Raw genomic sequence first — 26,186 nt, 5'->3', positions numbered from 1 at the left:
GATCTCCAGTTGTGTTGGGAATTAGGCATCATTCCAACCTTCATATAGGGGTATTATTGTTGCCAAATGGGACCTGCCCTCTGTAAAGACCTAGTTTTGAAATTTCCAGAAAGGGTCATGTGAATCAAGGGATATCACGATTGTTTTTCCAAGTTGATAACAGTGTTTGCGGTTTTGTCTTTAAAGGGGCTACCCAATGCTAGCGAAGACTACAGAGAAGCTTCTTGTGCTGTGAACCTCGTTTTAAGATTAAGGTAAATAATACTGTTTATTTTGTATTGCTCTTCCTATAGTGTAATATTCTTATCTCCTTCATTAACTTTTCATAATATTAACATAAAATAAAATTGTTAACTTACTTGATTTCTGCAAACAGCTAGTGTATGCTGTATTCCCAGGACTAATGGGTCTTTTTCTAATTGCTTACTAAAGAAGAGAAAGAAAGCACCATATGAGTGTGTCTGCAGGCTCAGTGTACCCTTCATTAAGTTGGTTTTTTTCCCCCCCTTGCCTTTTCTTTCTTGGGCTTTTTTTCCTTTTAAAAATTTTTTTACAATGTAAGATCACAGTAAGAGATTTTTAATGAGTTTCTTTCACACTTCAGCAGTCAGTCTCTGACAGAAATAAACCGTGCTTGTACTACAAGTTGCCTGTTCAGAACATTTTTCAGTGGCAGGTTTGATCAGCTACTGTGGAGAAATGACAGATGTATTTTGAAAGAACCCTCCGTCTTCTAGGAAATGGATACAAATATGGTGCCTGACAGTGTAGACTTTGTATCTAGTGAATGAAAAGTTCTTTCTGCGTCATGGATTTTTAAATATTGAGGTACGTCGTAAAGTGTATATTCTTCGTTAAGAATGTGTCTTAAAACATATTTGCTTCCACTTAATTATAATAAACAGCTTAATTTACCAAGTCAGTGAGATTACGGTCACATTTTTGAAGGTGTTTTAAAATAAGTTACACATAGGTTCTCCCTTGACAATTAAACAAATAAAGCACATGGCTGATGGACCATTTTCAGAGCTGTGGCTATAAAAAGCCGATTTGTTTTCAAGGTTAGTTTCCAGCCCTCTGAGTTATCTTAGACTGTCAGGGTAGATAATCATCACCATAATCACCCTGTGCTTGTGCTGGTCATTTACAATCTGTGGTGTGTTTTCACACACTTAACCAGGGGGACTGCACACTAAGGCTTGGTGTGATTTAATTCAGAGATGATTTCTGGTCAAGAAGTGAAGCTATTACAAGACTGTTTTCCTTCTATTTGAAAGTGTCCTTGATCATGGTTCACAATTAAAATATATTTATTGCTCTCCAAAGAATGAAATAGCCCATTCCTTTTTTATTTGTCTTTGGAACCAGGTACTGCTTTCATCTATTTTTCACTTGTTCGTTTATTTTTATTCATTCCACCGATACTTCCGGTACAACCACTGTGCCAGGCTCCTTGTTGATTCCTGAGATACGGTCGTGAGTGAGACTGTGGAGGTTACCATCGAGCCCGCTTGAGTGTGCGGTGTTGGGGGTGACCTTCAGAGCACGGTGGTCCAGTCTCCTACTTTACGTACGCAGGAACGTTCTCTTTAGTGGTACACTAGATATTTAGTTAGCTTCTGTGCATACTTTGACTCTTTTTCCATGGACCACTCCTCTGATACTAAAATGCTTTGTAATGGTTCAATCTTCTTCCCTGAGATTCAGCTGATCTTCCTATTCTGGGCTCCCGTGGGCTCAAATTCTGGCCCTTAGAGCAGATATCAGGTTCTCTGGATGAAAGTCTCCTGGAGAGTGTTTTAAAATGCATACATATTCCTAAGCCTTACCTCCAGATACAGTTTTGCTCTGGGTACTAGAATGATATAGAACAAGGGCATTCCCTTGTTTTTTTGAGAGCCATTTGTGTTTTTATAAGGCTTGTTCCTTTTTCCTAGGCAAAACAGTCCAAGTAACCTTGCGTCTCATAATATGGTTTTATATCCTCCTTACAATTCTGGCTGTTCACCTTTATTAACATTTAGCCTGTATCTGCTTTTGTTACCTTTTTCCTCATGGCTCTGGGTGGTTTTTTCCCCGAGTTTGTGGCTTAGATCCCAATCCTTCATGAGCTTAATGAAGAAAGGGTGCTACATTCAAATAAGCTGAGAAACAATGCTTAGTGTCCATCTGTCTATGTACGTATTTCTCCTAAATCAGCCTACATTTTCATTGCTTTTTGAAATAGCTGTGCACTTTGGTGACAGATACAGCATGACCTAACAGCCAAACAAAAGCTCTGATTTTGTGTTTCCCTCTTGGAAGGCTGTCAAGCCTAATTGGAACTGCAACTTGTGTTTTCAAATTCATTTTGTATGTCTTAACATTTGTCACTATAATCATGAACCTGTTGGCTTTGACCCATTGCTTGCCTCCCCTCCACCATACATTTCACTCATGATTGTCAGTGTGTCATATTAGTTATAATGTTTGGATACATGTCATTTGCCAATCGGATAAACCTGTTTTTACAGCTTTATCCATGACATTGATTTTACATGTTCAACAGTTCGAATGGAACAGTCTTCTGGCGTCTGTTAGAAACCACTCATCTTCTACATGGCTTTCAATAATTGACTAGTATTTTTTGGTATAGGTGCTCAACCAGAAACAAATCGTATTGACTTTACTGCTTTTTAGTGGACATTCAGCTGTCTACTCAGAGGGATATCATAAAAGGATTCGTTTAAAAATGTTACTGAAGTTAAGACCTATCAATGATATTTTTCCGAATCTAATCACCTAGAAATACTTCCAAAAAATAGAAATGAATTGTGTTTTATTACTTTAGAAATGAATTTTAGCATGACTTTTGTTGAATATATGTTCATGCCTAGTGGTATACATTATTTTTCTAAATGTGTCCAAAGTATTTGTTTACGCCAGTTTTTTTCATATTTGAGAACTCATGAATCTCTCAAAATATACAGTTGGTCTCCTCTCAGGGCAGTCTCTGTACTTTGAGAAATAACCTTTTAAAGTTAAAAGTTAAATACTATTAAGTTTCTGTGGTCACCCTGTGCTGCCATAAATGGAAGCAGCGAATATATTCATTCATTCTGTAAGTATTTCTTGAGCACCTGCTCTGCGCATGGCCCTGTTTGAGTTGCTGTGATACAACGGGGGAACGAAACAAAAGACAAATTTCTTGCCCCCTAGGAACTTACATTCTACAGGCAGGGAGGAAGTGTTCAAATACTCATATTACTTACACGATGTCAAGTTCTCTGAAGGGTAATCTCCATCAGGAGTATAGAAAGTATGGGGGTGCTGTCCCATAGTAAGGAAGGCATACGAGTTTTCTACTACTGTGTAGCAGGTTACCACAAATTTAGTGACTTAAAACAACACCCATTTGTTATCTCAGTTTCGGTAGGTCAGAAGTCTGGCACAGCTCAGACGGGCTTTCTGGTGTCTCTCACAAGGCGGCAGTTAAGTTGTTCTCAGCTGGAGCTCGAGGTCGTCTTCCAACTAATTTGGGTGTTGGCAGAATTCAGTTCCTGACAGTCATGGACTGAGGTCCTTGGCCTCTGTACAGGCTCCCCATTCCACACACAGTTTACAGTACGACTTTGCCTTTTTCAAAGGCAAAAGGAAACCATCTCTCCTCCCCTTCAAGAGCTCAGTCCCTTTGTGAGAGGTTTTTCACCTGATTAAGCCCGTCCCATCTAAGTTAATGCCCCTTTAGATGAAGTCAGAATCAACTGCTTTGGAGCTACATCTGCAAATCCCTTTACCTTCGCTCTATCACATAACTTAATCATGGGAATGACAGCCCATCATATTTAAAGGGCTTGGTCATATCCATTGAAGAGGATTATGTAGGGCATGTATACCAGGGGACAGCGATATTGGAAAGTGTCATAGAACTCTGCCTACCACAGAAGGGCTCTCTAAATAAAGTAGTGTTTGAAGATACACCTGACAGATGTAAAGAATCAAGCCATGAGATTGTTTGCAGGAAGAGAGTTCCAGGCAGAGCAAACAGTGATTGCTAAGATTCTGAGCAGGAAGCATGTTATAAGTGATTATAAAAACAGCCAGGGAAACAGTGTGGCCAGAGGGGTAGGGGAGCAGGCCAGATGATGATTCAGGGGCTGAATCATGTAGGGCCACGTAGCCTGTGGTGAAGACTTTGGACTTTACTGTTATTGGGTGGGAAATCATTGGAGATTTGTGAGCATATCTGAGTTATATTTTATTTTGTTTTTATTTTGTTTCTAATGTTGGTTTATTTTTGAGAGAGAGAGAGTAGAGGAGGGGCAGAGAGAGAGGGAGATAGAGGATCTGAAGCAGGCTCTGCTGTCAGTGGAGAGCCCGATGTGGGATTCAAACTCACGAACTGTGAGATCATGATCTGAGCTGAAGTTGGGCACTTAACCAACAGAGCCACGCAGGTGCCCCTGAGTTACGTTTTAAAGCAAGCACTGCGATTGAATTATGGAGAATAGACCATACAGACACTATTTTTAGGGTGGAAGTGGAGAGCCCATTGATAGGCCATGTCAACGATGTAAAAAGTGATGATGTGACGTGGGCCAGGGTGAGGAGTAATGGAGGTGGCAAGTAATTATTGAATTCTGGAGAGAGAGGAGAGAATGCAAAGATTACTCGAAGTTTGGGCATGAAAATATGGATAAATGGAGGGAAAGAGAGTTGGAGTTGCAGGTTTGAGTGGAATCAAGAATTCAGTTCCAGAAGTACTGAGTTTGAGTTGTCTAGTGGGCATCTTTATGTGATGTCAAATAGGCATTTGAGTGCATGAGTCTAGATTTCAGTGGAGATCTAGTTCTGGGCTAGAGATAATAATTAATTTGAGAATATTGGCACATACAGTATTTAAAGCTGTGAAATTGGATGAGATCACCTAGGGAGTGGATAAAGATAGAGAAGTCATCTGGCGTGCCCTCAAGTGGTACTTGGGTAAGGAGCAGTCAGCAGATTGGTAAGGACAGGCTGGTGCAGTGGAGGAGAGAATGGTGGTCCTGTAAACCAAACAGAGGAAATGGCTCAGGAAAGAATGGGTGAAAAACTACATCAGTTGCTATTATTAGATCAAGTACAATGGGAACTAAGAATTTGCATATCTGGCAAAATGGAGCACATTCTTGACCTTGGCAAGTGTTGTTTCAGTGGAATGTTGGGGATTAAAGCCTGACTTAACTGGATTGGGGACAGAGTGCCAAGAGAGAACACCAGATAGCAAGAATAGGTTCCATGTTAATACAGACAGCTCTTAACAGAAACTTACTATACAGGGGAGCAGAGAAATGGGGTATCCCAGTGAAAATATGGAGTGAACAGAGTTTTTTCTTTCTTTCTTTATTTTTTTTTACCGTTTATTTATTTTTGAGACAGAGACAGAATGACAACAGAGGAGGGACAGAGAGAGAGGAAGACACAGAATCCAAAGCAGGCTCCAGTGTCTGAGCTGTCAGCACAGAGCCTGACGCAGGACTTAAACCCACGAGCTGTGAGATCATGACCTGAGCCAAAGTTGGACGCTTAACCGACTGAGCCACCTGGGTTCCCCCGGGAGTTGTTTTTAAAAAAGCATTATTTATAAGTTAATGGGAATGATCCAGTTGAGAAGGAAACATGAAATAAGATAGAGGACATTGTAAGACTGGTGTCCTCAGATGGGTGGGAAGGGATGATACCTAAACATCCACATAGACATCAGCCTTAGTTAGAAGTATGGAGAGGTCACTTGTTGGACAGCACATCCACCACGGCAGAAGGGTGAGCAAACGTGCGAGGAGTTTGGTGGGGTTGGGTACAGGAAGGTGGAAGTCTTCTGTTGTTTATATTGTCTCATTAAAATGAGTGTGATCAGTTGAGAGTGAGGAAGGAAAAAATATTTGGGGTTTGAGAGGAAGGAAATCGTGTAGGAGAGCTGGAGAGTAAATTTACCAGGGAAATGTGGTAAGATGAGCAGGCTGCACCAGCAATCACTTGAAGTTAGTGATTGTGACTTTCAAGTGGAGCTGGTAGCTTGATCCCTGAGATGAACTTAATCTTGATGTCCCAGAATATAAATCTGTGTGCATGTGTGTGTGGTTACGATTGACATTTAACAACAACATTTAAAAACATTCGTCGTGGGGCGCCTGGGTGGCACGGTTGGTTAAGCGTCCGACTTTGGCTCAGGTCATGATCTCACAGTCCATGAGTTAGAGCCCCATGTCGGGCTCTGTGCTGACAGCTCAGAGCCTGGAGCCTGTTTCAGATTCTGTGTCTCCCTCTCTCTCTGCCCCTCCCCTATTCATGCTCTGTCTCTCTCTGTCTCAAAAATAAATAAATGTTAAAAAAAAAAAATTAAAAATAAAAAAATAAAATAAAAACATTCGTCGAGGAGTCTGTTCAAGACTCACTGTTAAATCATAAACAAATGTGGGTCATGGAGTCACCCTCAGTGATCTCCTGTGCACAAGGTGGCAGTCACCTGCCCTCTCTAGTGCCACCAGCCAACACTCCCTCGTAGGTCCAGCTGCCTCCTCTTAGAAACCTCCAAAGTTACGTGCTTCTCAAGAATCAAAGCCATGCCACCTAGTGTTGGTCCCTGCCGCACAATTTGTTCATTCCCCGTTCCCCATTTGAAATCTACTCGAGATCACTTGTCCCCTCTCTGGGCCCAGATAAACTACCTCCTAACCCAGCCCATGTGAGAGGAAGCTGGAAAGATTGTTCTGGCCAGTGTTTATTCGATTAGAAAACCCATGTCTTCTTCTGTACCTTTCTCATTCCTTTCTTCGAGATTCTGATATATGTGTGGACATATATGTAAATAAACACATATACACGAAAATATGCCCTCACTGTCTTTGCAAATTGCTGGTCTAGACCACGTACAGCTGTTGGGTACTGGGAAGTAGTGTGTTTGTCTCTTCCTATTCCCTGTGGCCATCTGGGCAAAGCATTTATGTTTAATGTGCTCCATGGACTAGTGGGTAGAGACTTGAGTTCAAGCCAGCCTTTCATCAGTCCTTAACTAATGCCGTATGGGTAACTGCCCTCTTACCTCTTGGAAAAGGTCATTCTGACTTTCTTTGTGACATAGCATTTTATAGGCTTATCTGCTAGGAATGTGGCTTCCTTCTCCCTCCCCCGACCCCCAGCCCCAAGATGCCAGGTAAGTCTCCCGTTTATTCTGTAAGTAGGAAACTGGGAAATGGTTTACTTTGCAAAATGTCACTTTTTATAACAAAAGACGAATACATGGTAGCTACAAGTAATATATTTGTTTCTCCATTACTCATTTCTGGTGATCATAAGCAAAAGGCTGAAGAGGCAAAGACTAATTTCTTTCTTGAAAAAATATGCTATTGGGAGCCTGGGTGGCGCAGTCGGTTAAGCGTCCGACTTCAGCCAGGTCACGATCTCGCGGTCCGGGAGTTCGAGCCCCGCGTCAGGCTCTGGGCTGATGGCTCAGAGCCTGGAGCCTGTTTCCGATTCTGTGTCTCCCTCTCTCTCTGCCCCTCCCCCGTTCATGCTCTGTCTCTCTCTGTCCCAAAAATAAATAAACGTTGGAAAAAAAAAAAAAATTAAAAAAATAAAAAAAAAGAAAAAAATATGCTATTGCTTTTACCTTGTTCTTAAAACTGACCTGTTATTTATTAGTGTAGAGAAAAGGGATTATACCTTAGGTCTCAGTGTTAAATTCTGGAGATAGTTAAAAATGTAGATTTTTTTCTTTTTTCTTCTGTATACTTTTATGCAAATGTTTTCTTGCCAGTTGTATATATGTATATATTATACATATTTGTATATATGTATATTTACATATATGTATATATGTATAATGTCATCTGTGTTATCAAAAAACTTGAGTATCAAGGTACAGTATAAGGAAATCTTAAACACATCTCGGAGAAAAATGTTAAGTGGGCCATCTCCTAATTTATATACTGTCAATAGATGGTACTATAATTCATGATTTGAGTTGAACATTGTACAAATATTTTGCCATTGGTATATTTTTCATAAAATAGAATAGTCATGTATTTGACATAAACATGTGTTTTTGAGAACCAGGCTCAGTGATTTGGAAACATGATAAACTTATCAGTTAAATTGTTAATTCCTTTGTGTCAGACACTGTTCATACTTTGACAGCTCAGCCCTATGGATTACAGTTAACTAGCTTTGTTGAAGGCGACTGTGACAGTTGTCATACGTAGATGCTCTGGTATGGTATATCCCATCAATTTACCCATAATGAATTTACCTCATTACTAGGTTACTATCATTAGACCTTGATAGGCTAGTTAAAGACCCCAGACCAACAAAACTGCTTTCCTGCTTGTAGGGAAAGATGATCTCTAGAGTAGGGTATTTATTGTAACAAAAATCCTTAGCATGACAATATTGCCTAACTTGACTTAGTATTTTAATTTCCCTTGTTAAAAGATGAACTTAGCTATTGGTATAGGCTTAGTAAATCATAATTTCATAAAGAAAGATGAAGCTGATAAAAACAATGTTGATCACTGTTTTAACACCAGTATGTCTGAATTCTAATTCCACATTATCATCATTCAGGAGGAATTAGAATTCTTAAATGGTTCTCTAAGCCTGTAAAATTGGGTTAATTGCATAATTTTTACTAGGCAAGTGGTTGGGAAGCTTGATTAATTTTTCCCAAAAGGTTAAATAGTGTAGGTATAGTGTTCAATTGTGGCAATGCTTTCAGGTACCTTTTCCCCCCTCAACAAACTGCTTATTTATGGCTTTCTTTGTGCAAGGCTTTGTTGAAAATCCAAAGATGAGTAAGAGAGGGTTTCTGCACTCAAAGAGCTTACCGTGTAGGCGGAGAGATCAGACTCTGCTCAAATGACTCTAACACAAGGTAGAAAATGATAAAGGCAGTAAGAAGATAGACGAAAAGAAGAGCTATGGGTAAAGGAAGGTGAGAGCCCTTTTGTTGAATGTTATCTTTGGGTTACTTGTTCCCGTGGTAACCAGTGTTTATTATTATTTTTTTTAACATCCAAATTTTGAGAAGAGTAACGGTTAGATCGAATCCAGGGGCAATGTCAGACTGTGGTCTTCGGTAAAGGCGTTATCAGACTTAAATTATTTCTGACAAGACCGCATTTGTTGTTTAACAGAGTGGTATTTATTATTATGTTGGGCACCAAGTTATTACAAATATGGTTCTTTAATATTAAAAATATTTGGCATTTTACTTAATGTTTTTGAATATTCTCTTTTGGTAAATTCCTTTCCTATCAGAATTAAGTCATTGCTGCACAGCTTGACTTTATTGTCAGTGCGATCCTTCAAAAAGATGAAGATCCTACTGTGTACCAGGCACTGAGATGAGCACTCTGTATTGCCTGTCTTGTTGATCATCATAAAACCTCCACAACATCAGTCCTGCTGTTACTGACATTTCCCAGATGAGGAAAGGAAGGTTTAAAGTCATGGAGGTAATTTGTCCAATACTACACAGCTCAGAAGCAGCAGACCCGTTCTGGAACCTAGGACTGTTTAACACGCTGGTCTTTGCTCTTCTCCGCTTGACCCTATGGCCATGAAGATCCCAGTGGACCCCAGAGAGCAGCCACGTTTGCTGGTGTTGAGACAAAGACACCAGAGTATGTGGTAAAACCTGGTGCAGGCTGTGTGTTGTGGTTTGCCATAATCTCTGAACCTCTGCCGCTATGCAATTGCATGAACGTCTTCTGGGGCAAGTTGGCACCCAGCCATTGTTCAGCAAGACCCTCCCCCAGAGAGTCAGTGCAGGTTCAAACCACAGGGGTCTCTTACGTGTAGGGTTTTGAAACATAACCCCATCTGAGATAAAACTCTGGAGGGAGGTGCTTCCTCACAAGGTGGACAGCTTGGACACAGACATGGGGAGTGGATGGAGGCCTAAGCCAAAGGAGGGGTGCTTGATCATGGGCAAAAGAGCATGATACAAGACTTAAAGAAATGAGTGACTTATTAAAAAAGAATAACATCCAAATCATAGGAGTCCCAGAAGGTGAAGAGAGAGAAAAAGGGGCAGAAGGTTTATGTGAGCAAATTATAGCAGAAAACCTACCTAATCTGGGGAAGGACACAGACATCAAAATCCAAGAAGCACAGAGAATTCCCTTTAGGTGGAACAAAAACCTATCCATCACCAAGGCATATCATAGTCAAATACACAAAATACACAGACAAGGAAAGAATTATGAAAGCAGCAAGGGAAAAAAGCCCTTAACCTATAAGGGAGGACAGATCAGGTTTGTATCAGACCTATCCACAGAAACTTGGCAGGCCAGAAAGGAGTGGCAGGATATATTCAATGTGATGAATCAGAAAAATAGGCAGTCAACGATTCTTTATCCAGCAAGGCTGTCATTCAGAATAGGAGAGATAATGAGATTTCAAGACAAACAAAAGCTAAAGGAGTTCATGACCACTACACAAGCCCTGCAAGAGATTTTATTTTATTTATTTATTTTTTTAATTTTTTTTTTCAACGTTTATTTATTTTTGGGACAGAGAGAGACAGAGCATGAACGGGGGAGGGGCAGAGAGAGAGGGAGACACAGAATCGGAAACAGGCTCCAGGCTCTGAGCCATCAGCCCAGAGCCCGACGCGGGGCTCGAACTCAGACCGCGAGATCGTGACCTGGCTGAAGTCGGACGCTTAACCGACTGCGCCACCCAGGTGCCCCGCCCTGCAAGAGATTTTAAAGGGGACTCTTTGAGTGGAGAAGAGACAAACAGAAAAAAGACCAAAAGCAACAAAGACTAGAAAGGACCAGAGAACATCACCAGAAACACCAACTCTACAGGCAACACAATGGCACTAAATTCATATCTTTCAGTACTCACTCTAAATGTCAATGGACTAAATGCTCCAATCAAAGGACATAGGGTATCAGAATGGATAAGAAAACAAAACACATCTAGATGCTGCTTACAAGAGACCCATTTTAGACCTAAAGATACCTGCAAATTGAAAGTAAGGGGATGGAGAACCATCTGTCATGCTAATGGTTGTCAAAAGAAAGCTGGCATAGCCATATTACATCAGACAGACTAGATTTGAAAATAAAGACTGTAACAAGAGATGGAAGAAGGGCATTGTATCATAAGTAAGGGGTCTATCCACCAAGAAGATCTAACCATTATAAATATTTATGCCCCCAATGTGGAAACACCCAAATGTATAAATCAGTTAATCACAAACATAAACTCATTGATAATAATACTATAATTGTAGGGGGCTTCAACACCATGCTTACAGCAATGACTGATCATCTAAGCAGAACATCAATGAATGACACACTGGACTAGATGAACTTAACAGATATATTCAGAACATTTCATCCTAAAGCAGCAGAACACACACTCGTCTCCTGTACACATGGAACATTCTCCAGAATAGATCACATACCGGGTCACAAATCAGCCCTCAATAAATACAAAGAGATCGAGATTGTACCTTGCATATTTTCAGACCACAGTGCCATGAAACTTGGTATCAACCATAAGAAAAAATTTGGAAAGACGATGATTACTTGGAGATTAAAGAACACATCCTACTAAAGAATGAATGGGTTAACCAAGAAATTAAAGAGGAAATTAAAAAATAAATGGAGGCAATGAAAATGAAAGCACGACAGCCCAAAACATCTGGGATGCAGCAAAGGTGGTCATAAGAGGGAAGTATATAGCAGTCCAGGCCTTCCTAAAGAAGGAAGAAAGGTCTCAAATACACAACTTAACCTTACAACTAAAAGAGCTGGAAAAAGAACAGCAAATAAATAAAGATTAGAGCAGAAATCAATGATAATGAAATAAAATAGTAGAACAGATCAATGAAACCAGGAACTGGTTCTTTAAAAGAATTAGCAAAATTGATAAACCCCTAGCCAGATTGATCAAAAAGAAAAAGGAAAGGACCCAAATAAATAAAATCATGAATGAAAGAGGAGAGATCACAACCAACACCACAGCAATACAAACAGTAATAAGAGACTATTATTAGCAGTAGTCTCTTGTTACTGTTTATTATATACACTTATTATATGCCAACAAATTGGGCAATCTGGAAGAAATGAACAAATTCCTAGAAACTTAACCTACCAAAACTGAAACAGGAAGAAATAGAAAATTTGAACAGACACGTAACCAGTAAGGAAATTGAATCAGTAATCAAAAATTCCCCAACAAACAAGACTCCAGGGCCAGATGGCTTTCCAGGGGAATTCTATCAAATTTTAGAGAAGAGTTAACACCTATTCTTTTAAAGCTGTTCCAAAAAATAGAAATGGAAGGAAAAGTTCTATACTCATTCTATGAGGCCAGCATTGTCTTGATTCCAAAACCAGACAAAGACAGTAAAAGGGAGAACTACAGACCAATTTCCCTGATGAACATAGATGCAAAATTTCTCAACAAGATTCTAGCAAACCAGATTCAGCAATACATTAAAAGAATTATTCACCACGATCAAGTGGGATGTATTCCTGGGATACAGGGCTGGTTCAATATCTACAAATCAATCAATGTGATACATCACATTAATAAAAGAATAAGAACTACATGATCCTCTCAAAAGATGCTGAAAAAGCGTTTGACAAAATACAGCATCCTTTCTTGATAAAAACTCTCAAGAAAGTAGGGATAGAAGGATCATCCCCCAAGATCATAATGGCCATATACGACAGACCCACTGCTAATATCATCCTCAATGGGGAAAAACAAAGAGCTTTCCCTCTAAGGTCAGGAACATGACAAGGATGTCCACTATCACCTCTGTTATTCAACATAGTGTTGGAAGTCCTAGCCTCAGCAGTCAGACAACACAAAGGCATCCAAATCAGCCAGGAGAAAGTCAAACTTTCACTCTTTGCAGATGACATGGTACTCTATGTGGAAAACCCAAAAGATTCCACCAAAAAACTGCCAGAACTGATACATGAATTCAGCTAAGTTGCAGAATATAAAATTGATGTACAGAAATGAGTTGCATTTCTATATACTAATGATGAAATAGCAGAAAGAGAAGGAATCAATCCCATTTACAATTGCACAAAAACCCATAAAGTACCTAGGAATAAACCTAACAAAAGAGGTGAAATGTATACACTGAAAACTATAGAAAGCTTATGAAAGAAATTGAAGACACAAAAAAATGCAAAAACATTCCCTGCTCACGGATTGGAAGAACAAACATTGTTAAAGAATCAATACTACCCAAAGCAATCTACATATTCATTGTAATCCCTGTCAAAATAACACCAGCATTCTAAACAGAACTATAACAAACGTTCCTAGAATTTGTATGCAACCAGAAAAGACCCCGAATAGCCAAAGCAATCCTGAAAAAGAAAACCAAAGCTGGAGGCATCCTTCAAGCTGTAATCATCAAGATAGTATGATACTGGCACAAAAACAGGCACATAGATCAATGGAACAGAATAGAGAATCCAGAGGTAGACCCAGAAATGTATGGCTAACTAATCTTTGACAAAACAGGAAAGAATATCCATTGGAAAAAAGACTGTCTCTTCAGCAAATGGTGTTAGGAGAACTGGACAGCGACATGCAGAAGAATGAACCTGGATCACTTTCTTACACCATACACAAAAATAAACTCAAAATGGATGAAAGACCTAAATGTAAGACAGGAAGCCATCAAAATCCTAGAGAAGAAAACAACCAATAACCTCTTTGACCTTGGCCACAGCAACTTCTTATTTGACATATCTCCAGAGGCAAGGGAAACAAAAGCAAAAATGAACTATTGGGACCTCATCAAGACAAAAAACTTCTGTACAGCAAAGGAAACAATCAGTAAAGTAAACGGCAACCAACCAAATGGGAGAAGATATTTGCAAATGACATATCAGGTAAAGAGTTAATATCCACAGTCTATAAACAACTTATCAAATTCAACACCCAAAAAACAATCCAGTGAGGAAATGAGCAAAAGACATGATTAGATACTTTTCCAAAGAAAACATACAGATGGCTATCAGACACATGAAAAGATGTTCAACCTTACACCTGTCAGAATGTCTAAAATTAACGACATGGGCAACAACAGATGTTGGCAAGGGTGCAGAGAAAGGGGAACCTTTTTGCAGTGCTGGTGGGAATGCAAACTGGTACAGCCACTCTGGAAAACAGCTTGGAGGTTCCTCAAAAAATTAAAAATAGAACTACTCTGTGACCCAGCAATTGCACTACTAGGTTTTATCCAAAGAATACAAGAGTGCTGTTTTGAAGGGGCACATGCACCCCGATGTTTATAGCAGCACTATCAACAATAGCCACATTATGAAAAGAGCCCAAATGTCTTTCAACTGATGAATGGATAAGGAAGATGTGGGGTGTGTGTGTGTGTGTGTGTATAAAACATATATATATATATATATATATATATATATATATATATATGTGTGTGTGTGTGTGTGTGTGCGTGTGTGTATATATATGTATATATGTATGTGTGTGTGTATACACATATATACATACAGTGGAATACTCCTCAGTGGTGATAAAGAATGAAATCTTGCAATTTGCAACAACATGCATGGAACTAGAGTATTATACTAAGCAAAAAAAGTCAAAGACAAATATATGATTTCACTCATGTGGAATTTAAAATACAAAACAGATGAATATAAGGGAAGGGAAGCAAAAACAATATAAAAACAGAGAGGAAGACAAACCATAAGAGACTTTCAAATACAGAGAACAAACTGAGGGTTGCTGGCAGGGTGTTGGGTGGGGGAATGGGCTAAATGTGCGAGGGGCATTAAGCAACTTGGATTTAAATTAAAAAAAAATCATGGTGATATAAAGTCACTTTTTTTTTTTTGGACAGTGAATCAAGATGTTTGTGAGTGCAAAGACTTTCAGGAATAGGGAATGTAAAGAACTCTTTGTTTTCAAGTGGTAAATGGTTTTCTTAGAAATATAGAAAATCAAAAGAAAATAAAGAACAAGAAAACCATTCACAATCTTACTGCCGAGGGATACATCATTATTAACTTCTTAATAAATATTCTAGTCTTTTTTCCTGCACTTATACTAATGTAGACTTAAAATATCCCTGCAATAACATTTTTAAGATTTAGTTTCACATAACAGTGTTTTATAATGTGCTTTATTTGGCAATGTCTTTGTTATCTTTTCATATCAATGAATATAAAATTACCCAATCCTTTTAAGTGGCTGCCTTATATTTTGACTAAATGTGCCAAAACATTACTTAAAATGTATTATTTGACATTTGCAGAGTTCCCAGTTTTTTGGTATGGCAGCACATAAAAACAAAAATGATGTTTGAAAACTGCCCAATAGAAAAAAAGCAATCTCTTTCAGCATTGCTTTTTGACCTTGGTGGTATGCTCTCAGACTTTGAGAAACCTGGAGATATCTGAGTAAGCCTGGTGTCAAAGCACATGAGGATTAGAGGGGTTGGTTGTGGGTCTTGGCTCACTGGAGGATGTCACTATCTATGTAGCTGCTGGTGCTGCTTTCCCACTCTGTTAGGGTTGAGTTCTTACAGCAGGGTTTTTTAACTAAGGCATCGCACTAGGAAGCCACACAAATGAATGATTCCTGAGTATAACATGCTCACCAACATTAGATCACAAACACGAGTTTCCATTTTACAGCCGCTCTTTTAAGTTTTTCTTCTGGTGTATATTCTTTAAGAAATTCTCTCTTGACTGTTGGCTGTGATCACCTGGGGTTAGAGGAAGTGACATGTGTGGGACATAACCATTGGAGGAGATGAGAGATTGCCGTTATGCTTTTAGGGCCTTACACAATGTCCAGCATGTGACATACTCTTAACGTGTGTTACACAAATGCCGACTGAATGATACTTAAGTCACGTCTCACAAACTTTTAATATCAAGATGCCTCATGAGATGATTTTTTTTGCAGCTCCTTATTTTTGACATTATAGTAGAAATGTGTACAAAAAATGCTTCTTTATTAGGTTTCCTCTATAATAATTCCCAAGCAAGGTAATACTTTAATATAATGTCTGTATTTCATTTTTAAAAAATACGTGTGGACTCCATGCTGTAAGCACTGTGAGACAGTTTCTGTAGCAGAGATATACAGGAAGTCCTGCTGAGCGAGAATCCTTACAGGATCATTTGCTGCCCTTCCCATATACTCAGTTTGGATTACTTCTAGGGTTGTGGCCAGTATCCATTGGCGGTACCTGACTCTGGGTCTCAGGACCAAGTCTTAATGTGTGTTTTTTTTTTTTTTTAATTTTTTTTTTTATGTTTGTTTTTATTTTTGAGAGAAAGCACAAGCAGTGTAGGGACAGAGAGAGAGAGGGAGACACAGAATCTTAAGCAGGCTCCAGCTCCAAGCTGTCAGCACACAGCCTGACGCGGGGCTCGAACCCATGGACCGTGAGATCATGACCTGAGCCAAAGTTGGATGCTTAACTGACTGTACCACCCAGGCACCCCTCGATGTGTGAGTTTTTTTTTAAACATTTATTTATTTTTGAGAGACAGAGAGACCGAGCATGAGTGGGGAATGGGCAGAGAGAGAGACACCACACACACAGAATACGAAGCAGACTTCAGGCTCTGAGCTGTCAGCACAGAGCCCGACGCAAGGCTTGAACTCATGGACCAAATAGTGAGGTCATGACCTGAACTGAAGTTGGATGCTTAACCGACTGAGCCACCCCGGTACCCTGTGTGAGTGTTGAAGTGTCAGTGTTATATGCTACTTCTTCCAGGCCCCTCTCTGGGAGAAATTTCCCTAGTTAAAGAGAGTCGTCCTGGCTCCTGTAGACAGCTTAAAGGTAGAAGCTGCATGCCTCTGTGGAGCTTAGCCATCACTGTAGCTCTGGTGTAGAATGTTTTTAGGGGAGCTCTCCTCAGCTTCAGAGAAGTGCAGTGAATTGCACCATATCCCTTGTCCCATCACTGTCAGTACCAGGAGTAGAACCCCAATGTCAGCCCGCCAAGAGGGAGCCTCCTTTCTCTCTTCTCTCTCCTCTCTCCTCATAAGTTCCTCAGTGCTCTGGCCAGCAGTCCGTTCTCCTTGCTGGGCCAATTGCTTGGGTACATTTCAGAGACTTTCACATCTTCCCTGAACTCTTGCTTCTTTCTTGTGAGCTTTTTAATGTCATTGAACAGAGAGGCAAGGAGAGAAAATGTCTCAAATGTAGCAGGTACCTTAAAAAGCTTTGGTGGCATTTAAGTCAATGTTAATTACTTGATACCCTGGCTGAAATTTTAACAAACGCCCTCGTATTTTAAGTTATCTTTTCTGTCACTATGCAGAGGCTGTCTCCCTCATCCTTTTTTATATTCCGCCCTTCCTAGCTGCTGATGAGGTAACCTGCTGCTCTTAGCATTCTAAAAATTCTCCTCTCCCGTGTTCTCAGGGAAGGTTGTCTCTTAGGACTTGTCCTCTTGATCAGAGCTGAATAATTCTGAGGACTGTTTGCGAAGTTATTTCAGTTCTCAGTTACCATATCCCTGGAGATAATGAGTGGTAAGGTTTCTTCCTGGAAATGTTGAATCTTAGAAAGGTAACAAGCGTATTTTAAGTTTGGGAGCTTTCTTCGTATTAACTTTTCTTTCCCCACTGAAACCAGACTCCCTAGAATATACTTGAAGTTTTATTTTGCAATTCTCGGGGTGCTAGAAAACTTTGTTCTCCTTGGTGAGGTTCGTACAGTTGTAACTGGTGGTGTAGTGGGAAATCTGTGCTGCCCAGTGAAGTTCACTGGTTGGTCTTTGTATTAGTTCTCTATTGCTGCTATAACAAATTGCCACAAATCTAGTGGCTTAAAACAGTACTAATTTATTATTTTCTTGTTCCATAAGTGGGCAGTCTAACACGGGTCTCAGTGGCCTAAAATCAAGCTATTTGAGAGGGCCGTGTGCCTTTCTGGAGGCTCTAGAGAAGAGTCTGTTTTATTGACTTTTTTTTTTTTTTTAAGAATTTATTTTTTTAGAGCAGTTTTAGTTTCACATCAATATTAGGAGGAAGCTAGAGAAGTTTCCTTTACTCCTGACCCCACATACACATAGCTTCCTCCACTATCAACATCCCCCAACAGAGCGGTACATTTGTGACAGTCTGTGAACCTACACTGTCACGTCATTATCACCCAAAGCCCTTGGTTGACATTACTGGTTCACTTTTGGTGTGGTACATTCTATGGGGTTGAACACATTTATAATGACCTGTATCTACCATGGTGGGATCATACAGAGTATTTTCATTGCCCTAAATTCCTCTGGGCTCTGCCTTTCTGCCCTCCTCTACCTCTGGCGACCACTGATATTTTTACTGTCTCCATAGTTTTGCTTTGCCCAGAATGTCATATATTTGGAACCATACAGTGCATATAGTCTTTTCAGATTGGATTCTTTTTAGCTATGAATAATACACATTGTACGATCCACAGTTTATCCATTCATCTACTGAAGGACATCTTGGTTTCCAAGTTTTGGCAATTATGACTAATGCTGGTATTAACGTCCATGTGCAGGCTTTTGTGTAGACATAAATTTCCAGTTCTTTTGGATAATACCAAAAAGTATAGTTGATGGATTTTATGGTAAAAGTATATTTAGTTTTGTAGAAAAAAACCCCACAAAAAACAGCCAAACTGCTTTCCAACATGGCTGTACCATTTGCATTGCCATCAGCAATGAATGCGAGTTCCTGTTGCCTCACATCCTTACCAGCATTTTGGCCATTCTAATACGTATATAGTGATATCTTGTTTTAATTTTCATTATTGATGGCGTTTGTTGTGGGACATCTTTTCATATGCTATTTGCTATCAGTGTTATCTTCTTTGGTGAGGATTCTGTTAAAGTCTTTGGTCCATTTTTCTTTTCCTTTGTCTTCTTATTTTTGAGTTTCCTAAATTCTTTGTATATTTTGGACAATAGTCCTTTATCAGATATATCTTTTGCAAATGTTTCATTCTCTTGACATTGTGTTTCACAGAGCAGAAGTTTTTGAGTTTAATGAAGTCTAGTTTATCAGTTATTTCTTTTATGAACTATGCTTTTGCTATTGTATCTAAAAAGGCATCTTTTTACCCAAGATCATCTACATTTTCTGCTAGGAGTTATAGTTTTGCATTTTGCATTTAGGTCTGTGATTCATTTTGAGTTAATTTTTGGGAAGGATGTAAGGTCTATGTTTAGATTCATTTCTTAGCATATGGATGTCCAGTTGTCCCAGCACCATTTATTGAAAAGATCTTTGCTCCATTCTGTTGTCTTTGCTCCTTTGTCAAAAATCAAATGACCATATTTATAAGGTATATTTTTGGGCTCTCTGTTCTTTCCATTAATCTGTTTTTCTGTTCTCGCGTGACTACCACAATGTCTTGATTATTGTAGCTTTATAGTAACTCTTGAAGTTGGGTAGTGTCAGTCCCTCAACTTTGTTTTTCAGTTTTGGCTATTCTGAGTCTTTTGCCTCCATGTAAGTTTTAGGATCAGTTTGCAGATATCTACAAAATAACTCGCTAAGGTTTTGATTGGTATTAAAGAGCAAGTTGGGAAGAACTGACATCTTGAAAATATGGAGTCTTCATGAACATTGGATATCTTTCATTTATTTAGGTTTTTTTGAGTTCTTCAGAATTTTGTAGTTTTCCTCCTGTGGATCTTGTATATATTTTGTTAGATTTATACCTGAGTATTCTATTTTTAAGGGGGTGCTAATGTAAGTAGTATTGTATTTTTAATATCAAGGTCTATCTCATTGCTGGTATATGGAAAAGCAGTTGACTTTTGTGTACAAACTTTGTATTCTATAACTTTTCAAAAATTACTTATTGTCTATTCTTTTGAATTTTCTACATTAGATAATCATGTCATCTGTGAAGAAAAATATTTTTTTAAGAAAAAGGTTTTTTTAACATAAATTCCCACTGAAAAAAATTTTTATTTTTATTTTTGGGAGAGAGAGAGAGATGGAGAATGTGAGCAGGGGAGGGGCAGAGAGAGAGGGGAACAGAGAATCTGAAGCCAGCTCTTCACTGACAGTAGAGAGGCCGATGCCGGGCTCGAGCTCACAGACCATGAGATCATGACCTAAGCTGGATTCAGACGCTTAACTGACTGAGCCACGTAGGTGCACAGAAAAAGTTTTATTCTTTTCCAATATCTATACCTTTTATTTCCTTTTTCTATTGCATTAGCCAGCACTTCCAGTAGGATGTTGAAAAGAAGTAGGGACATCCTTGCCTTGTATCTGATCTTAGTGAGAAAGCTTTGTGTTGCTCACCATTAAGTATGAGTTAGCTTTAGGTTTTTCATAGATATTCTTTTATCAAGTTCAGGAAGTCCCCCCTCTAATCCTAGTGTACTGAGAGTTTTTATCATGAATGGGTGTTGGATTTTCTCAAATGATTTTTCTGCATCTATTGATATGATCATGTGATTTTTTTTTTTTTTTTTTTTTTTTTAGCTTCTTGACTTGATGGATTATATTAATTGAACTTTGAATGTTGGAGCAACCTTGCATACCTAGGATAAATCCCATTTGGTCATGGTATATTATTATCTTTGTACTTTGTTGGATTTACTTTGCTAATATTTTGTTGAGGATTTTTGCTTCTTTGTGAATCAGAGATATTGGTCTGTAGTTTTTTTTTTTGTAATGTCTATGGTTTGGGTGTTAGGATAATGCTGGCCTCATAGAATGGGTTAGGAGGTGATCTCTTAGTTTTTCTCCACTAAAAGAGGTTGTTAGGGACACCTGGGTGGCTCAGTTGGTTAAGTAACCTGGTTTCAGCTGAGGTCATGATCTCACAGTTTGTGAGTTCAAGCCCCAGGTCAGGCTCTGTAAGAACAGAGCCTGCTTGGGATTCTCTCTCCCTCTCTCTTTGCCCCTCCCCAGCACTCACTCTCTCTGTCTCTCTCTCTCTCTCTCTCTGAAAACAAATAAACTTTTTTTTTTTTTTTTTTTTTTTAAAGAGGTTATAGAGATTGGTGTAATTTCTTCCTTGAATGTTTGGTAGAATTCATCAGTGAAACTTCTCTAGGACTGGTGCTTTCTGTTATGGAAGGTAATTAATCATTTATTCAACTTCTTTAATAGATATAAAATCCTATTGAGATTCTTCCTTCTTGAGTAAGTTTTGGCAGATTGCATCTTTCAAGGAATTGTTTCATCCTCATTTGGTTATCAAATTCATGAACATCAAGTTGTTTCTATGTTATTCCTAGGTTATCCTTTTAATGTCTTGGGCTCTATAGTGCTATCCCTTATTTCATATCTGATCTTAGTAATTTGTGTCCTCTCTTTTTTTTCATAGTTAGCCTGGCAGAAAGCTTATTAATTTTGATCTTTTCAAACAGCCAGCTTTTGGTTTTGTTGATTTTCTGTATTGATTTCCCATTTTCAATTTCATGTCTGGTTCTGACATTTGCTCCGTCTCTTTAAATTATGTATTTTTGCCTTTTGGTATGCCTTGTAATTTTTTTCTGGAATGCCAGACATGATTTTCTAGGTAAAAGGAACTGCTGTAAGTAGGCCTTTAGTAATGTGGTTGTGAGGTGGCGGTAGGGGGAGTGTTCCATAATCCCATGATTAGGTCTCAGTCTTTTAGTGAGTCTTTGCCTCCGGGTTGTGAACTTCACTGAGTTTCTGTTTTTTCATTCCTCTTCCTTAGGTGGGACAGGATGGCCAGAGCACGGCATTGGCTATTTCCCTTCTCCTAGGTCAGCTAGGCTCTGATAACCCCAGCAGGTTAGGCTCTGGTTAATTGGTTTCCCCTGAGGGCAGTTTTGTGGAGAACAGAGTGCTCTGGTGCATTTCAAAATGGCTCCTTTTCATCTCCCCCTGAAGCCTGAGGGGATTTTTCTGATATTTGTTGTTGAAACCTGAGCTCCTGAAGCTCCCTAAGCTTAAAATATTGTGGGCCATCTTATAATTGTGTTCCCTGGTCTTTTTAACTCTCATACTTGTCTACACTGAGCTTCTAGTGATTTGTCAATTACGGTCAAGATTTTGCTACCCCCATGTTGGTTTCCATCGTGGTTTCTGCTTGAGTCTCTGCTCCAATAGCCATGACTCCCTGTAGTTGCCTTTTTCTCCAATACTGGGGACAGTGTTTTCACTGTGCCTCTTCCTTTATTACAGATGTAAGAAGGTTGATTTTTCAGTTTCAGCTTTTTACTTGTTATGATGGAATGAATGGTGACTTTTAAGCACATTTTATTGTGGAACTAGGAACTGGAAATGTTCCCCTGCCTTTTCCAGCTTCTAAAGGCTAGCCACATCGTCAGCTCCTGGCCACCTTCCTCTGTGTGCAGAACCAGCAATTTTACATCCCTCTGACCCTGCTTCTGTCATTACATGTCTCTCTGACCACAACGAGGAAAGTTCTCTACTTTTAAGTACCCGTGTGATTGAGAAAGGACCCATTTGTCAGGTCCATTGGTCATGTAAACTAACATGTTCATGGGTTTTTGAGATTAGGCCATGGGCATCTTTGGGTGGGTGTTATTCTGATTACTGCATTCTTGAATAGTGGTGATAGTAGAGAAAGATTTTTATGGATCTCTCTTTAGTTCATGGTGTATAATTTCTTTTCTAACTTTTATTATGCTTTCTTTCTGGTCCCACATTTCTTAGAATTATAGGGCCTGATTCATATTACTAACATTTAGGCTCCCCAGAAACTGGGCAGTGAACTTTCATGACCTCGGATCATTATTATGGAACACTTGTTTGGTGCCTAGTAGATACCAGATGCTACGAAGAGTACGCATGTATATAAATCTTACTTTTTCTATCTTCATAAGTCTGGGAGACAATTATATGGAAATATGCAGTTGCTGTTTCATCCCTGTAGCTGTTAGGAGGGATTGTTTGAACATGCATGGTAATTTGTGAATGTAAGCCATCCTACAATATCCCCGAGGTAGAGGTCTGAATCCATGGTTCCCATGTGGCTCCTTCCTTTAGGATCTAACACCCAGGTCTCTACTGGTATACATGTAGAGTTTTTCCAGCTCTTTCACTATTGAAAATGGTGTTACCCTACACACATCTGATTATTTCCCACAGAAGAGTGTGAGTACAGATGTAGCTCTGGAAAGTATAAGACACAGTCAAGAAATTGCCAGTTCTCCATTTTTAGCTGAAGTAATAATTACTATTACAGATAGCATTTACTGCCTGTTAACCATATGCAACGCGATGTGCAAAATGTCCACTGGGAGAGACCAAGTTATGGGTTTTATGATACATAATTTGTAATGTAATCTGTAGGCACTGGAAAGTAACGAAAATATTTTGGGTGTGACAGGAGACAACACAGGAAGAAAATGATCAGGACTTTTGCTTACTCAGAATTGGTTTGTCTTTCTTGCTGCCTTCATTCATGTCATTATCCAACATTAGCTATGTTTTCTAGTTGTTAAGCCATGGCTAAGAGGAAATCAGTCAGCTCAGGGAGTGTTCACCTTCTCTAGTTCACTGTTGTCGATGTTGAGTCTTCTGTGGTGCTGGTTTCACACTATTCCTCTTTGTGCATCAGCTGACAGTTCAGAGAGTGTCTGGCAATGGTTTATAAGACACTCAGTGACCACCTGTTATCAGGATTGCCACTTGTCTTTCATTTTGCATATGGTGATGAAAACCATTTTCTACATTGCATGATGCATTAGGCCATTTGCTAGAGTTGACAGCAGTTAGTCAGGGGGCTGCTGTGGAGGGTGGTACATAGGTAAAGGAAGGTCTGTGCCTGGGGGCTGGAGATAACCTCTTACAAATGGCTAAGCCTGGCCTCTGCTCACAAAATATGATGAAAAACATTAACTCACCCAAACTTAAAAGCAGAGGCTAAGCAAGAGGTTGAATATATCCACTATATTTGAGGGAACCATGGCAAAATAAAACCCATCACTTGATCGATTTAATCAGAATTTGGTTACATGGATTAACTAGAGATTATCTTCTGAGCTCCCAACCTCTGGGCCATGTGGAAATCAGACTATCACACAAATATGAGGACTACTCTTTTTTAAATTTTTCAGAAATTAAAACCCTACACTCTGGTAATCTTGTTTCTGTGAGTTTCCCCAGTGAGGCAAGTGGTTAAGTAACCATAATCTCTGAGAGAAATATGAATTTTGGTGGTGTTTTTAATGAATTTGGATGATGGAGAACTTCCAATGCATGCCCGGCCTCAAAATATGTATGCTAAGTCTCCTTCACAATCCTTTGGCTTAGTTTTATTTGCTTCTGCCCTGGGTAAGAAAACAAAGCACTTTCTCTGACACAGGAACACCCTGAGTACTGTTCTCCCACATCCAGAGCACTCTATGTAGGGACTTTAAGATGACTTTTTTTTTTTCATTAAAAAATTTTTTTTCAATGTTTATTTTTGAGAGAGAGAGAGAGAGAGAGCGAGCGAGCAGGGGAGGGGCAGAAAGAAGGAGACACAGAATCTGAACAGGCTCCAGGCTCCAAGCTGTCAGCATGGAGCCCGATGTGGGGCTAGAACCCACAAACCCCGAGATCGTGACCTGAGCTAAAGTTGGACACTTAACCGACTGAGCCACCCAGGTGCCCCAAGATGACTTTTCAATTACATACATGGAAAATTTGCCAGTGTTCCAGCCATTTGCCTTTGCTGTCTTAATGGAAAAGCTCTGGGGTTAATAAAATCAAATTCTACATGTTTGTATGGAGTTGGTTCTAGATTTTCTTGCAGGTGGAGGTCAGCTCTGTGAAAAAGTTGTTGCGGTTTTTGTACTTTGATCCATTCTCTTTTTATGGGTTGATAGCACCATTATGCTCCCTCCCTGAAAGAGAGAGCTTTCTCTGAGAATGTTCAGATGAAGTATTAGTCCTTTAAATGGCTTAAAAAGAATGTTTATTACCACAGTATGGGCTATCCCATTTTAAATTCTTACATTGTAAATCACACCAAGGATCCTTGTCAGGTTGGCCTTTGACTGCATTAGACTAACTGCTCTGTTGCAGGGAAGTGGTGTGTTTGCTTAGAGTATTTTTAGCAATATACAAGTAGCTAAGATGAATCTTTTTTGTTCCTCAAAATATTCTGTCTTCCTCTACCTTCTCCCTCCCAGAAGATCTAAAAGAAAATGAGAAACTGAAAATATCAGGGCTAGAAGATATTTAATAATCTTTTATTCTTTTGCAATCAGTTTATTGAATAATTTATACTTTCTAGGTTAAGAAAATGAAAGTTTTATTTTTCTTTAGTCACCGTATTTAAAGAGCTTTGTTGGAGCTTCCTTTCCCATCTTTTTATGGCATCTTGGGCATTAGGCCACAATTTTCCAGTCAGTTAGGATATTGAAAAGTTGAGTCTAAGTCTAAACTTCAATCTTACATTCAATTTAGCCTTTATCCTCTTCTCCCCCCAACATTGGTCCCCTCTGGCTGAGGAGGGGACACATCAGCTCTTTCACCCCTTTCTGCCTTCCCTTTCTGCACTGTTTTCTCCTTTTCGTGGTCACTGTTTCTCAAACCATTCTCAGATGGCTGCCAGGATTCTCTTAGGCAAGTGTGCAAAGGCTGACTCTTTGGTGGGAACCCTGATGGGATGCTCTGAAGAGTTCTAGGCCGTCTCCACTTCTTTCCTCCACCCAGGGAGGTGGGCAGGTGGTCTTTTGGGGCAGCGTAATGGCAAGGTAGCTTGATTTGGGCCACCTTGCAGTTGACTCCTTTAACACCCTAAGCCATGAGTGTGTATTCAGGTTCTATAGCTGCTCCTCTTCTCCACTCTGCTGTCTCTTCTCAGTTCTCTTTTCCTCACTCAGGTATCAGGGGTAGGGCTAATTGATAGATTTTTTCCCTAAGCAGACAAACATCTGGGGAGTCAGATGTCTACTTTCCCTCCTCACAGGCAGTCTGGCGTGTCAAGAGATTCTATGGGAGACTATCGGAATAGACTTGGTAGTGGGAGTCCCAGCACCCTTCCTGAATTCTTTGTCGTTCTGCACCCCACCCCCAAATTTTATTTATACAGATAAAGGTTGAGGGAGTCAGAGATCTTAGTTGAGGCTAGCATAGCCATTTGGGCCAGTTATTAATAAGTGTTAGAATAGCTGATCTCTAATATTTGCAGTACTGTTTAGAATGTGAGGTGCCCCATACTCGTTAATCCTTAGCTTTTAGCATTCTGGAGCAAC

General features: G+C 39.5%; 1 protein-coding gene across 2 annotated transcripts in view; it reads left to right on the top strand.

Moving 5' to 3' along the window:
- STK39 (serine/threonine kinase 39) overlaps nucleotides 1-26,186 on the top strand; it is a 315,140-nt gene that overhangs the window by 185,638 nt on the left and 103,316 nt on the right. For both annotated transcript variants that reach the window (XM_030323833.1, XM_030323834.1), the window contains exon 14: nucleotides 187-254. In XM_030323833.1, the coding sequence (XP_030179693.1) occupies nucleotides 187-254 (68 nt within the window). The remainder of the gene's footprint in view (nucleotides 1-186; nucleotides 255-26,186) is intronic.

The sequence above is a fragment of the Lynx canadensis genome, chromosome C1 (genome assembly GCF_007474595.2).
Source record: "Lynx canadensis isolate LIC74 chromosome C1, mLynCan4.pri.v2, whole genome shotgun sequence".
NCBI classification, from domain to species: domain Eukaryota; kingdom Metazoa; phylum Chordata; class Mammalia; order Carnivora; family Felidae; genus Lynx; species Lynx canadensis.
The sequence above is the reverse complement of the archived record's forward strand: the minus strand, read 5'-3'. Positions and strand labels throughout refer to the sequence as shown.